We start from the raw sequence: 16,548 nt of genomic DNA, 5'->3' as shown, positions 1-16,548 counted from the left end.
ACCTACACATCTTGGGAGACTAAGGGTTAGGGTTAGCATGACTAATCCACCCAACCTGCGCATCTTTGGCATGTGGGAGGAAACCAGAGCGCCCGGAGGAAACCCACGCGGAAACGGGTTGAACTCCACACCGGTAGTTCACAAAATCAGAATCACAGAATCCTACAGTGCAGAAGAGGACCTTCGGCCCATCAAGTCTGCACCAACGCATGAAAGTCCCTGACCTGCCCACCTAATCTCACTTGCCAGCACTTGGCCCATAGCCTTGAATGTTATGGTGTGCTGAGTACTCATCCAGATACTTTTTAAAGGATGTGAGGCATCCCGCCTCCACCATCCTCCCAGGCAGGGCATCCAGGAAAGCATGCAGATGCAGCAGGTAGTAAAAAAGGGAAATGGTATGATAGCCAGAGGATTTGAGTACAGGAGCAGCGATGTCTTCATGCAATTATATGGGATCTTGGTGAGGCCGCACCTGGAATATTGTGTGCAATTTTGGTCTCCTTATCTGAGGAGAGGAGTGCAGAGAAGATTTATCAGACTGATTCATAAGAAAATAAGAACATAATAAGAGCATAAGAACTAGGATCAGGAGTAGGCCATTTGACCCCTCGAGTCTGCTCCACCATTCAATAAGATCATGGCTGATCTTTTCGTGGACTTAGCTCCACTTACCCGCCCGTTCACCATAACCCTTAATTCCTTTACTGTTCAAAAAATGTATCTATCCTTACCTTAAAAACATTCAATGAGGTAGCCTCAACTGCTTCACTGGGCAGGGAATTCCACAGATTCGCAACCCTTTGTGTGAAGAAGTTCCTCCTCAACTCAGTCCTAAATCTGCTTCCCCTTATTTTGAGGCTATGCCCCCTTCTAGTTGCCAGTGGAAACAACTTCCCTGCTTCTATCTTATCTATTCCCTTCATAATCTTATATGTTTCTATAAGATCTCCCCTCATTCTTCTGAATTCCAATGAGTATAGCCCCAGTCTACTCAGTCTCTCCTCATAAGCCAACCCTCTCAACTCCGGAATCAACCTAGTGAATCTCCTCTGCACCCCCCTCCAGTGCCAGTATATCCTTTCTCAAGTAAGGAGACCAAAACTGCACACAGTACTCTAGGTGTGGCCTCACCAGCACCTTATACAGCTGCAACATAACCTCGCTGTTTTTAAACTCTATCCCTCTCGCAATGAAGGACAAAATTCCATTTGCCTTCTTAATTACCTGCTGCACCTGCAAACCAACTCCTTAAGATTCTTGCACAAGGACACCCAGGTGCCTCTGCACAGCAGCATGCTGCAATTTTTTACCATTTAAATGATAGTCTATTTTGCTGTTATTCCTACCAAAATGGATGACCTCACATTTACCAACATTCCTGGGATGGTGGTCTGACTATGAGGAGAAATTGAGTTGGTTAGGATTGTATTCACTGGAGTTCAGAAGAATGAGGGGGGATCTCATAGAAACCTATAAAATTCTAACAGGACTAGACAGAGTAGGTGGAAGGAGGATGCTCCCAATAGTGGGGATGTCCAGAACCAGGGGGTCACAGCCTGAGGATACAGGGCAAACCATGTAGATTGCAGTTGAGGCCAAAACGGTTAATGTTTTTAAGAAGCAGTTAGATATAGCACTTGAGGTGAAGGGAATCAAAAGATAATGGGGGAAGGAGGGATCAGGCTATAGAGTTGGATGATCAGCAATAGTCATAATGAATGGCGACGGAAAAGGCTCGAATGGCCTCCTGCTATTTTCTATGTTTCAGCAATCCTTATAACCTTTGATTGTGTCCTTGATATCACAGATGTTTAACTGGATCTTGATGTTAATGCATTGCCATTTTATCTGTGGGAAAAATAGACCAGTTAAATCAGTTAGAAGTTTTTTGAGATTCTGGAAAGGATCCAGGTGATTTGTTCATTATAGTAAATGGTTCAATCGTCAGGTTCCTCTACTCAAAATTTATGAAATCAGGAATAAGATCAGCAGTTTGACTGATCTTTCTCATGAAGGTTAATAAAATTGCGATATGTAAGCAAGGAGATTGAAAAACGCTATAATTGAGTTCAGCTTATAATTGATTTCTAAAAGGATGAAACCTGCAATAAAATGATTAGTAGTGGGATTAATATCTGTAAAGGATTAAGTTATTGGCTGAATGATATGTTCTGTGTTTTCCAAAAACTAATTCTGTTTTGTTCCCTGCCAAAAGAAAGTTTTTATCAATTGCATCCTATTCCCAAAGCATGCATTAATCCACGGTATAGGTCTAAAGCTAAGATAATGCTCGTCTCATTTTTCCCTGGAACCATGTTTATTTTGAACTAATAGTCCTCTTCAATACACCTGTATCCTTTTTGTTTAGATATTAAGATTGATTCACTTTTGCTCCCATGTGTTTGTAGTGCTAAATGTCTTTCTCTTGTTTCATATGGTTCAAGTGACCTTTAAATCACAGATACTTGAAGATTTTTCAGTTTGCACTGAATTTGCTTCAGAAAATGTGCTTTCAGAATCTTTATACATGTGCAAGTAGGATCATTGAACATTTGAGGACTTTGGTGTAGAGCGAGCAGGCTGGGAAAGTGGCAATCAGCCAAGGGACGAAGTAGGTTTGATTAACAGAATTTGAAATGACTGCTTGCTGAGGTATCATTTCAGACTCTGATTATCTCCATTTTGAGTTGGAAAGAATGCTCATATTGTGCAAATCTGCAAATGGTTCTAACTAGTACCAAGTCTTTGTGAAGTGCTGCTGGAGTGAAAGTGAAGCCGGTCAGGTTCAGATCTCTAGAGATTCTCTCAGGTGCTGGAATGTTCCTTTCAAACAACGGCTCTCTGTCCTGCTTTGTATGAGGCTGATTCTCCCATGAACTGCTCATATTGCCTTATTCGTGGACAGGGATAGATTAGAATACTCCATGGACCATGTTTCATTCTCTCACTTGCTCTTCAAAATGCACAGGGGCTAATCATCAATGTTTGAGCTATTATCTGAACAATTAAAATTTATTACTAAAATTATATTCCTTTCATAAACCACAGATCAATTTGTTTTAGCATTCTGCATTGAGCCATTGAATCTTAATTGATATTTCTCAGAGTTGCTCTGTCTTACCGTGAGTGTGTACATAGTATCTGAAACTGTCTTGAGGTTGTCTGTGACTGCTACTGTGGGCCTATTGGGCCAGTGAAGTGCTCTTGTGCTGCTCACGCTAAGGCTGTCTAAGGCACTTGTTCAACCATGTTGTGTGTTTTTGGCACAGTGCTTTATAGCCACATTCTCACATTGTGTCTTGTGTGAAGACACTCTTGCTGAAGATTTGCTTCTGAACTAATTTAGTTCAAATTCTAAGATTGTTTCCCTTTGTCCTGCATTCCCTACTATAAGGAAACAATATTATGTATTATTCCAGCAACTCCTTTTGTTAGTTTAAATGCCTTGATCAAATTTCCCTTAATTCTCCTTATTTCCAAGGAATATAAAAACCCATATTTGTCTAATCTCAATGTAATATGGGCCATTAAACCTGGATATCAAGCTGAAAGTCTATGGACTGGCAATCAATATATTCTTCCTAAAATGAATGCATTTACATTAAAGTCTGCTTTAGATTTGGTAGAAGTATTCAAAATCATGAAGCATCTGGACAGGATAGAGAGAAACTGTTCCAATTAGTGGGAGGAGTGAAAACTAGGGAGCACAGATTTAAAGTAATTGGCAAAAGAAGCAATGGTAACATGAAAAACTTTTTCACAAATCAGAGTGTACAACCTGGGAATGTGGTGGAGGCAGGTTCAATCAAGAATTCAAAATGGAATTAGATTATTATTTTAAAAATAAAAATGTGCAGGGCGACAGGGAGAAAGCAAGGGAGTGGAACTAGGTGAATAACTTTTCAGAGGATCGGCATTGCTGCCTCCTGTACTGTTATCGTTCTAATTCTGTGAACAATCTTCTATATAAATATAGCACAGGTACAGTACCTCAAATCTGGCTATCCGAAAACCGCATTGTCCAAAATGTGTTTAAGTGTTAAAGGTTTTTCAAGAATACCCCATGGAGACAAGCACATAATTGAAAGGTTAATAATTTAAGTATCCTGCCCCTAAAATACTATTATGCTAGCTTTATTAATGAATTAATCACAAAGCCACAGTAGAACGCAAATTTCCAAAGGTGCCCTCTGGCTTGTAGCAGAATGCAGAACGTAATAAACCATTCCATGCAGTATCGTGCTTCAAGTGGTCTGAGCAACCCTTGACCCCACTGGCTCGACCAGGCCTGACCCAAACCTTATTCACAACATCGTGCCAGTGTCGCCATTTGTACCCTGCTTCAGGTATGACTGATGAATGAAAGTAATGTACGGCACAGCAGCTTCCTCTGTTATTCCTCTGTTACTGACAGGTAAGCAGTGCCTCAAACAACCCCTGGAAACTAGATCTTGCATGACCTTTAAACTAAAAAGAAGAAACATATGGAGGGAAATAACCAGACTGCTGGGTCAAACAAGACTTGTATCGGAGGGATATGCAAACAGGGCAGACATGTTGCAATATGCATGAGTCTGAAACCAACCATTACCTTGCTTTTGAAAATCCAGGTGCCAGGCTAAATAGTCTGTTGAGTGTCTCCTAAATCAATATATTCCTTCTAAAATGAATACTAAAAGTGACACATTTAAATTGAGGTCTGCTCCAGATTTGATGGAGGTATTCAAAATCATGAAGGGTCTGGATAGAATAAATAGGGAAAAATTGTTCCAATTGGTGGAAGGATCGAGGATCAGAGAGCACAGATTTCAAGTAATTGGCAAAAGAAGCAATGGCAACATGAAGGAAAACTTTTTCACACAGTAAGTGGTTAGAAGGTGGTTAGGAGTAGTGGATGAGGTGGAGGGCTGTTGTAGGCTGCAAAGAGACATAGATAGGATGCAAAGCTGGGCTGAAAAATGGCAAATGGAGTTTAACCCTGATAAATGTGAGGTGATTCATTTTGGTAGGACTAATTTAAATGTGGATTACAGGGTCAAAGGTAGGGTTCTGAAGACTGTGGAGGAACAGAGAGACCTTGGGGTCCATATCCACAGATCTCTAAAGGTTGCCCATCAAGTGGATAGAGCTGTGAAGAAGGCCTATAGTGTGTTAGCTTTTATTAACAGGGGGTTGGAGTTTAAGAGCCGTGGGGTTATGCTGCAACTGTACAGGACCTTGGTGAGACCACATTTGGAATATTGTGTGCAGTTCTGGTCACCTCACTATAAGAAGGATGTGGAAGCGCTGGAAAGAGTGCAGAGGAGATTTACCAGGATGCTGCCTGGTTTGGAGGGTAGGTCTTATGAGGAAAGATTGAGGGAGCTAGGGCTGTTCTCTCTGGAGCGGAGGAGGCTGAGGGGAGACTAAATAGGGGTTTATAAAATGATGAAGGGGATAGATAGAGTGAACGTTCAAAGACTATTTCCTCGGGTGGATGGAGCTATTACAAGGGGGCATAACTATAGGGTTCGTGGTGGGAGATATAGGAAGGATATCAGAGGTAGGTTCTTTACGCAGAGAGTGGTTGGGGTGTGGAATGGACTGCCTGCAGTGATAGTGGAGTCAGACACTTCAGGAACATTTAGGCGGTTATTGGATAGGCACATGGAGCACACCAGGATGATAGGGAGTGGGATAGCTTGATCTTGGTTTCAGATAAAGCTCGGCACAACATTGTGGGCCGAAGGGCCTGTTCTGTGCTGTACTGTTCTATGTTCTATGTTCTAATCTGGAATGCGCTTCCTGAGAGTCTGGTAGAGGCAGGTTCAATCAGGCATTCAAAAGGAGTTAGATTATCTGAAAAAGAAAAATTCCAGGGTTTCAGGGAGAAGGCAAGATAGTGGCAATAAATGAATTGTTTCTTCAGGGGCACAGATGCGTCCCAAGGCTGTTGGTTTTGAGACACCACTTGTATCAGTTTTTTATTTCTATATTCTTCACTTTGTGATGAACCACAGCAACCCATCCATTTAATAGATTAACTTTACACCTGTGACGCACCTAATATATTGTCTACATGAATGTGAACCTTGATTTAGTATGTAAGCAAAATTGATTTGAAGGAGAAAGATTGCTCTATCTTGGATGAAGGATTAGCCCTAATGTTCTAAAATAATTAGTGCTAACATTTGGGCTTTGTCCCACTGAGTTTGAACACTGTATACAATATACAAGTTCTTTACCATCTGAAATTAACTGTTTCCATTATTTTCTAGATACCATGAACTGGTAACTCAATATGGTGTTCTGGAACCATTGGCAGTGGTTGACCTTCGACCCCAGAGCTGTGCTAAGGTTGAAGTTCACTTTGAAGGTAAAGTTGAGGTCATGAATATTCGTCTCGATCAGACAGTGGCTGATCTGCAGAAGCAACTTCGAACTGTCGTACAGTTACCAATCAATAACATGCGTCTGTACTACATTGATCAAGACATGGTAAAGACTTTTGGGCCTGAAAAAATGAGATTCAGCACACGTGCTCTTCACTCGTTTAGTATTCGAGACGGAGATGAGATTCATGTCGTGCCCAAAACAAAATAGTCTTGTGAATTTACTCACAATCTTTGCACTTTTTACACAAGTATTTTGTTTGTCAATTAAAGTGTTGCTGGGTCACATGTTTTCACAACTGCAATTGTTACGGGGTTAGTGATCCAATGCACAGGTACTGACAGTTACTGAAGCTAATTCACAAAAAAATCAAAATTCCAACATTAATGAAGGAAGTTTCAATGAAAAATAGAAACCATACAAGGCAGCCCGTGATAACAAACCCCAAGACCACCATCAGTTTGGTCAGTAGAGGCATGTGCTATAATATGATTATTGAAACCAGCACTGTGAAGGCTCATAAATTACTGTGCAGTGTATCAAACAAAGGATCACCTTTGGATGAGGTTATGGCCTGTATGACATTTTGTTTAACTCTCAATCTCAATTTTTGTGAACGTAAATCATCAGTATCATGCAACACATTCAGGACTTTAATGTTTGGTTATTGTGAGCATACCTACGGATATTAGATGGGGTAAGAAACAGAATACAAATTGTTCTTCCTCACAGTTAAATCTGAATATTATCAATGTCATCAGTGCATAAAATAGTTACCTAAAAGGTAAGCCATTTATTAGTTTCACTCAGATCAACCCCCACCTCTCATCAGAAATATAGGGAAGATATTAATATCCTTCTTTCCAAGCAGGATTTTAGATATATGACTCCAGTATGTATTTCAACAGATCTTCAACATTTTCAAAAGGGAACTGAATATACACTTATAAAGGGAAATTTTGCAGGGCTATGGGGAAAGACCAAAGGAGTGGGGTTAATGCTTAACTCTTTCAAAGAGTTGGCATGGGACACAATGGATTGTTTTTATCGTTCTGTGATTTCAATATTGTCAGAATGTGAATGGACATGATTTCTGAATCAAAGGCAATGAGCAGAATCTATTCTTATGAATGAGGGTTAATGCAGAGTAGGCAGTCAGTATTAAGCTGCACAGTTAGCTTGGACATATAACCACATAATGATATATGCAGTTTATACAGCACTGTGGCCAGTATGTCTATATTATATATATATATTTTATATATATATTATACAGACATACTGGCTATAGTGCTATACATATGCACCACAATAGTAGTTATGAGGTATAAATGTGCAATATGTGGTTTCTGCATTGCATGCAGTGTGTTAGCTGTGTAAGATGTGTGTACATATATATATTCATATATATATATACACACATATATAAAACATTTAATATGGGCAGCAATATATTGAGTGATTCAAATTGCCCCATAAGGGGCAAGAGCAAGCCTCAAATGTTTTCTCACCATGATTTCGACCAGTACTAAAAAGCCTGAGAAGTGCTCCAAGATTAATTATTCCATTTAATGTTGTATTTTTCCAAAATGGTTTATGTAATTTTCACAAATATAATAATTATGTTGGTAACAACTCTTGTTGATTGTGGTGAGTTTAATAGTTGGTGGTATGAACTCAGGTTCTTATCATTTGGTCGAGAGTGATTATTGTGCAGATAATCATATCTCAGAATTCATTTTCTGCCTTGGTTTTTAATGCTGTCCTTGTCTTATTTGGGGAGATGTTTATGCTGCAATATTCCCCTATCACTGTTCATCAAATCTTGAAATGCAATCTGCTGTAATTGAAAGAACTGAATTGTGTTCTGGAGCAAAGTCAAGCCGAGAGCCTAAAGCAAGCACTAAGATTTAAAAGTACAACATTCCTCATTGCTTGTCCCCTATATAGACAGTCAGAACATGCCTAAGGGAGACTGCACCTAAGGTGAGTAATCAACATTTAGCTGCATTTTGCAATAAACTTGATCCAAGTAGAATTATCCATTCCATATATCCCTCCTCCTTCAGGTACCTTACCCCAAGAGGGCATTGGAGACCATAGAGTTCCATTGGATTGGTCCATGATTATGCTTGACAAACTACTGTAGTGGTTTTCAATTGCCTTCTATCATATTGCTGACCAGAAAACTGTCCTACTCTTTACAACCTGTCATCAGGGATAATGGAAGGATTTACAGGTGGATAATCACCTGTTTGTCGCCTTTAGGATTTATTTGTAAGCTGTTGTTTGAACAGTATTGAAATCAGGAACTTGATGTATCTAGTTATGGCCTTGTCGTCTGAATTATGTTCAAAATTCTTTCATATGAAGTAGCTGGTGACTTTGCCTATATACTCATATTGTCTTTGTGCAAATTAAAGTGTTGCAGATTTCTGTTTTGTAATTATATCGCTAGATATGGGAAAGGGTATTTTTAAAACCTTAAGAGAAATATTTAGCAAGCAACTAACACTGAACTGGCAAAGATCAGGGCTGCAGCCACCTATCTCCAATCAGTAGTTACAATATTAAATCATAATTGATAGCTAACTCCAACCCATCTGCTTGTATACTTCTGAGCAATCAATTTTAATGTATTGAAAGTGATTGTCTGCACTTTCAATACATTTTTAAAGGTATAATTTAGTGTTTTGGAGATTCATATACCCATGAATACTTTCCCAGTTCTAGACTCCTGTCCAATAACATGTTGAGACTGTCTCCCTCACCTCTAATCCAGTCAGGATCACCTTGTTGCATGATGTTACTACTGAGTACAGGCTTTAACACCAGCTAGCCAAGTAAAACTCAATGTTACTTGTTGCTTGCAGAGTGTTGAGGGAGTAGATGGCGAAGGATCAGCCAGCTTTTAAGCAGCTTCTCTTTCTTTCTATCACTAGCATGAGGTGAACTGTAAATGTCAGAATTTGAAATTGAAGATATGAAGACTATAACCTTCATTTTACAATGTAAAACTTGTTTTTTTTATTTGTAGTCTCTCCATCCTCATAGATGTCACTACTTTAAGTTGGGTGCCCTGATGTGTCATTCCTCCTGTGCTACATGTAACTCTTCTGTGATCCCATAACATCTCTTCCATGGTTCCTTTATTGCTGTTTCCATTGCCGTATCTCATCACTGTCTCAGTATTTTATGTTGTCTGATGTCATTCAAGAACTTGCATGTTAATTGAGCTTAGTTGATTCTGTATCTGAAACATTAATCTAAAGCTTTCCCTTAATGAATTATTGAGTCAGTCTCTCAACTATCTGCATGTAAATCAATTTCATTTTAGTAAGGAAGTGAACATAATGCAATCTTAATTACTGACTGAAAAATTATAGAAAATATTTTAAGTATTGTAGAGTTTAATTATCAATAAAAAGTTCAATTTCAAAACCAAGGATTACAAGTGATCTTTTGACTGTTAGAATTATGGTTAGACCATATCAGTTATCCTACTTTAGAAACATCCTTGTAAATAGACAAATAGCCACAATTTGAGGTACATGGAAAAAAAAACTGTTTACTATATCAATTGTGGTTTACAACAGTAAAGATAGAGAAAATGTAGAGAGTTTATACTGGTGGGAAGTCCAAAACTTCAGGCTATAAGAATTAGAAAGTCCCAAATAAATGCAATAAGGAATTCAGGAGAAACTCTTACGTTGAGGCGGTTACCATACAGAGTAATTGAGGTGAATAATGGATGCATTTAAGGGGAAGCTAGATGAACATATGAAGGAGAAAGAATATAAGATGTTATGGCAAGGCTGCCCAAATCCCTTAGGAAAACTTGAATTAGCTTCCACAATGATTTGCAATTTGTGTATTACGAGGAGGTATCTGAAGCCAAGAGAAGAAAATTTCAGACCACTTGTGATGATTTTAAATATTAAGTTTAAACATTTATTAAAATAAAGAAAATATCACTTAAAGACACAAGAACACTTTCTTTACACATAACGGTACTTCTGCAAACATTTCCTACAAGATTTTCTCTTAAACTCAAGAGCTAAATCCCTTTTTAATGGAAGCAACCCCCATAGATTTTTAATCTATTTTAAAAATCCAGTATTACTACACAACTCCCTACTGCTCTGTCTTCTCTCTGAGGGTGGTGGCAGCTGGTATTCATAGGTCTGGCTCCAGCACACACACAGTCGAGATCTCATAGCCACACTAAAAGTCTTCTAGTCCACTTTAAATATGTTTTTTCCCTTTGATCTTATACTTTGTTGTTTCTACATTCCTTTAGAACTTCCTTTCCCAGAATTGACCAATCTTTCATGTTACTTTGTGGCTACTATATTTCTAAAAGTAAACTTTGTCTCACCCATTTATGATCTCCCAATTGTATAAGTTCCTTTTAAAATATTCAGTTAACGTTAAATTGCTTTCCTTATCTGTCTAATGTAAAATCCTATTCAAGCTGCCCCGCACCCAGTCTACGACACTGTTCATTTCTACTTCAACTATTTGCCTTCACACTTATTCTCTGTTGATTTTTTGACCCTTGCAGTCTAACTGTCTTTGGTTTAATTAAACCAGTCACATCCATATTCTCACACACAAGCCTGTTTCACTGTATATGACAGTGATAATTGAAACAATATTGAGAAATCCAATTTTTTCTCACAAAGATTATGCCGCTATGGTGAGAAGCAGTGGAGTGAGAGAAAGTGGTTGTGGGGTTTAAACACCAGTACAAACCTATTGGGCCAAACAGTTTGTCTCTATGTGGACTAAAGTCAGCTCTAAACCAAACCAAGCATTCCTTGAAGGATGACTTTTTTTTGGCAGACTGACGCTTTTTATTGTTAACCGGCAAATTGACCAAATGTCAAATTAATTTTCACAAATTGCCATGGTCATATTTGACTCATGCTTGCTGGGTTGCAAGTGTGTTGGACCAATATTTTGCATAGTAAGATTTGAATTAGAGAGGGTAGTCTTACGATGAGGGGAAAGTCGTGCTTGACGAACTTGTTGGAATTTTATGAAGATGTCACTAGTGCGGTTGACGGAGGGGAACCGGTGGATGCGGTGTTTTTGGATTTCCAAAAGGCGTTTGATAAGGTGCCTCACAAAAGGTTGCTGAAGAAGATTGGGTCACACGGAGTTTGGGGTAGGGTGTTAGCGTGGATGGTGGATTGGCTATCCGACAGGAAGCAGAGAGTCGGAATAAATGGGTGCTTTTCTGGTTGGCAGATAGTAATTAGTGGCGTGCCGCAGGGATCGGTACTGGGGCCTCAACTATTTACCATTTATATAGACGATCTGGAGGAGGGGACTGAGTCTAGGGTAACAAAGTTTGCAGACGACACAAAGATAAGTGGAAAAGTGAATCGTGTGGAGGGCGTAGAAGGTCTGCAGAGAGATTTGGACAGGCTGAGTGAGTGGGCGAGGATCTGGCAGATGGAGTATAACGTTGACAAATGCGAGGTTATTCACTTTGGAGGAAATAATAGCAAATTGGATTATTATCGAAAGGGAAAAAAATTACAACATGCTACTGTGCAAAGGGACCTGGGGGTCCTTGTGCATGAGACGCAAAAACCCAGTCTGCAGGTGCAACAGGTGATCAAGAAGGCAAATGGGATGTTGGCCTATATCGCAAGGGGGATAGAATATAAAAGCAGAGATGTCTTGCTGCATCTGTACAGGGCATTGGTGAGGCCGCAGCTGGAATACTGTGTGCAGTATTGATCCCCTTATTTGCGGAAGGATATATTGGCCTTGGAGGGAGTGCAGAGAAGGTTCACCAGGTTGATACCAGAGATGAGGGGTGTTGATTATGAGGAGAGACTGAGCAGATTGGGTTTGTACCCGTTGGAATTTAGAAGGCTGAGGGGGGATCTTATAGAGACCTATAAGATAATGAAGGGGCTGGATAGGGTAGAGGTGGAGAGATTCTTTCCACTTAGAAAGGAAGCTAGAACTAGAGGGCACAGCCTCAAAATAAAGGGGGGTCAGTTTAGGACAGAGTTGAGGAGGAACTTCTTCTCTCAGAGGGTGGTGAATCTCTGGAATTCTCTGCCCAATGAAGTGGTGGAGGCTACCTCGTTGAATATGTTTAAATCACAGATAGATGGATTCCTGATCGGTAAGGGAATTAGGGGTTATGGGGATCAGGCGGGTAAGTGGAACTGATCCACTTCAGATCAGCCATGATCTTATTGAATGGCGGGGCAGGCTCGAGGGATGAGATGGCCTACTCCTGCTCCTATTTCTTATGTTCTTATTAGCGGGATTAGAAATAGAATAGCAGCATCTGGAAAAGGATAGTAGTTAGCAGATCGTGTTTTTTTTTACAAGGGCACAATCTTGAGTAGGGGATAACATTGAATTAATTGTAGTATTTGATAGTCCTTTCTGGCATCTCCATCTACGAAACTTGGGTAATGAAGGCACAAGCTAGCCATGTAGTACACAGAAAGGTGACATTCTGGTCTTTTTCTTTGCAATGGTTTCTTGTCTTCAAATTCTTATTTCAGCCAAATGACCATTGTACTTTTAAAAAGAGCATATTTTTTATTATTTATTAATTAACAGGACTTGGGATTGCTAACCAGACAGGCATTTATTGCCAATCCATTAGTACCCTTGAGAAATGGTGGTGAGCTGCTTACTTGAACTGCTGCAGTCCAAATCAGAACAGTGTAGGGGAGGGGAATGGGCAGGCAATGACGTTCCCATGCATCTGCTGCCCTTGTCCTGGGTGGTAGAGGTTGTGGTTTTGGAAGGTGCTATCGAAGAAGCCCTGTTGAGTTCCTGCTGTGCATCCTGTAGATGATATACACTGCTGTCACTGTGCGTTGATGGTGGAGGGAGTGAATGTTTAAGGTGGGGTGTGGGCTGTATGTATATGACTGGTCCAGTTCAATTTCTATTTCAGTCAATGGTAACTGCCAAGATCTGGGTAGTGGAGGATTTAGTGATAGTAATCAGTGAATATCAAGGGTAGATGATTAAATTCTCTCTTGTTGGAGATAGACATTGCCTGGCACTTGTGTGGTGTGAATATTAGTCATCAGCCCCAGCCTGAATGTTGTCAAGGTCTTGTTTCATATGGACATGGACTGCTTCGAGACCTACCTATAACCCTCCATCCTGTTAAGCTCCATGTACTCATCCAGGAGTCTCTTAAAAGACCCTATTGAGTTCACCTCCACCACCACTGATGGCAGCCGATTCCACTCGCCCACCACCCTCTGTGTGACAAACCTCCCCCTAACATCTCCCCTGTACCTACCCCCCAGCACCTTAAAACTGTGTCCTCTCGTAGCAGACATTTCCACCCTGGGAAAAAGCCTCTGACAGTCCACCCGATCTATGCCTCTCAACATCTTATATACCTCTATTAGGTCTCCTCTCATCCTTCGTCTCTCCAAGGAGAAAAGACCGAGCTCCCTCAGCCTATCCTCATAAGGCATGCCACTCAATCCAGGCAACATCCTTGTAAATCTCCTCTGCACCCTTTCAATCTTTTCCACATCCTTCCTATAGTGAGGCGACCAGAACTGAGCACAGTACTCCAAGTGGGGTCTGACGAGGGTCTTATATAGCTGCATCATTATCCCCGGACTCCTAAACTCAATCCCTCGATTGATAAAGGCCAGCACACCATACGCCTTCTTAACCACCTCCTCCACCTGCGGGGCCGATTTTAGAGTCCTATGGACACGGACCTCAAGGTCCTTCTGATTCTCTACCGTACTAAGAGTCTTTCTCTTTAAATTGTACTCCTTCATCCCATTTGACCTACCAAAATGGACCACGACGCATTTATCTGGGTTGAAGTCCATCTGCCACTTCTCCGCCCAGTCTTGCATCCTATCTATGTCCCTCTGTAACTTCAGATGAGCTGAAGGCGTGGATAGACACATGGAAATATGACATTATAGCCATTAGTGAAACTTGGCTACAGGAGGGGCAGGACTGGCAGCTCAATGTTCCAGGGTTCCAATGTTTCAGGCGGGATAGAGGCAGAGGGATAAAAGGTGGGGGGGTGGCATTGTTGGTCAGGGAAAATGTTACAGCGGTACTCAGGCAGGATAGATTAGGGAGCTTGTCTACAGAGGCCCTATGGGTGGAGCTGAGAAACAGGAAAGGTATGACCACATTAAAGGGGTTGTATTATAGACCACCCAATCGTCAGCGAGAATTGGAGGAGCAAATCAGCAGAGAGATAGCTGACAACTGCAAGAAACACAAAGTTGTGATAGTAGGGGATTTTAATTTTCCACATATATATTGGGACTCGCACACTGTTAAAGGTTTCGACAGGGTCGAGTTTGTAAAATGTGTTCAGGAGAATTTTCTACATCAGTATATAGAGGTGCCAACGAGAGAGGATGCGATATTGGATCTCCTATTGGGAAATGAGTTAGGGCAGGTGATGGATGTGAGTGTGAGGCAACACTTTGGATCCAGTGATCATAATGTCATTAGTTTCAACCTGATCATGGATAAGGATAGATCTGGTCCTCGGGTTGAATTCTGAACTGGAAAAAGGCGAAATTTGATGAAATGAGAAGAGATCTGGGAAGCGTTGATTGCCACAGGCTGTTCTCTGGTAAGGATGTAAATGGAAAGTGGGAGGCCTTCAAAGGAGAAATTTTCAGAGTGCAGAGTTTGTATGTTCCTGTCAGGATTAAAGGCAAAGTAAATCGGAATAAGGAACCTTGGTTCTCGAGGGAGATTGTAACACTGATTAAGAGGAAGAGAAAGTTGTATGAAATGTACAGGCAGCAAGGAACAGATCAGATGCTCGAGGAGTATAAAAAGTGCAAGAAGCTATTTAAGAGGGAAATCAGGAGGGCTAAAAGAAGACATGAGGTTGCTTTGGCAGACAGAGTGAAGGAAAATCCAAAGAGCTTCTATAGGTATGTTAGGAGCAAAAGGATAGTGAGGGATAAAATTGGTCCTCTTGAAGACCAGAGTGGTAGGCTGTGTATGGAACCAAAAGAGATGGGGGAGATACTAAATGGTTTTTTTGCATCCGTATTTACTGAGAAAACGGGCATGGAGTCTACGGAAATAGGGCAAACAGGTAGGGAGGTCATGGAACCTTTACAGATTAAAGGGGAGGAGGTGCTTGCTGTCTTGAGGCAAATCAGAGTGGATAAATCCCCAGGACCGGACAGGGTATTCCCATGGACCTTGAGGGAAGCTAGTGTTGAACTTGCAGGGGCCCTGGCAGACATATTTAAAATGTCAGTATTCATGGGGGAGGTGCCAGATGATTGGAGGGTGGCTCATGTTGTTCCGTTGTTTAAAAAAGGTTCCAAAAGAAATCCGGGAAATTATAGACCAGTAAGTTTGACGTCAGTGGTGGGCAAGTTATTGGAAGGTGTGATAAGGGATAGGATCTACAAATATTTGGATAGACAGGGACTTATTAGGGAGAGTCAACATGGCTTTGTGCGTGGTAGGTCATGTTTGACCAATCTATTAGAGTTTTTCGAGGAGGTTACCAGGAACGTGGATGAAGGGAAGGCGGTGGATGTTGTCTACCTGGATTTCAGCAAGGCCTTTGACAAGGTCCCTCATAGGAGGTTAGTTAGGAAGGTTCAGTCGCTGGGTATACATGGGGAGGTAGTAAATTGGATTAGGCACTGGCTCAATGGAAGAACACAGTAAGAAGTTTAACAACACCAGGTTAAAGTCCAACAGGTTTATTACATCTCCACATCAATGGAAGAAGCCAGAGAGTGGTTGTGGAGGATTGCTTCTCTGAGTGGAGGCCTGTGACTAGTGGTGTGCCGCAGGGATCGGTATTGGGTCCATTGTTGTTTGTCATCTATATCAATGATCTGGATGATAATGTGGTAAATTGGATCAGTAAATTTGCTGATGATACAAAGATTGGAGGTGTAGTGGACAGTGAGGAAGGTTTTCAAAGCTTGCAGAGGGATTTGGACCAACTAGAAAAATGAGCTGAAAAATGGCAAATGGAATTTAACGCAGACAAGTGTGAGATATTGCACTTTGGAAGGACAAACCAAAGTAGAATGTACAGGGTAAATGGTAGGACTCTGAAGAGTGCAGTTGAACAAAGGGATCTGTGAATACAGGTACAGAATTCCCTAAAAGTGACGTCACAGGTGGATAGGGTCGTAAAGAGTG

General features: G+C 40.8%; 1 protein-coding gene across 2 annotated transcripts in view; it reads left to right on the top strand.

The window, feature by feature from the left end:
* Positions 1–9,806, top strand: part of LOC144479987 (tubulin-specific chaperone cofactor E-like protein) — a 130,416-nt gene extending 120,610 nt beyond the window's left edge. For both annotated transcript variants that reach the window (XM_078199136.1, XM_078199137.1), the window contains one exon: positions 6,261–9,806. In XM_078199136.1, the coding sequence (XP_078055262.1) occupies positions 6,261–6,585 (325 nt within the window). In that variant the 3' untranslated portion in view covers positions 6,586–9,806. The remainder of the gene's footprint in view (positions 1–6,260) is intronic.
* Positions 9,807–16,548: the final 6,742 nt, after the last annotated feature.

This window comes from Mustelus asterias, chromosome 27 (assembly GCF_964213995.1).
Source record: "Mustelus asterias chromosome 27, sMusAst1.hap1.1, whole genome shotgun sequence".
Taxonomy (NCBI): Eukaryota; Metazoa; Chordata; class Chondrichthyes; order Carcharhiniformes; family Triakidae; genus Mustelus; species Mustelus asterias.
This window is presented reverse-complemented; position numbering and strand designations above follow the sequence as displayed.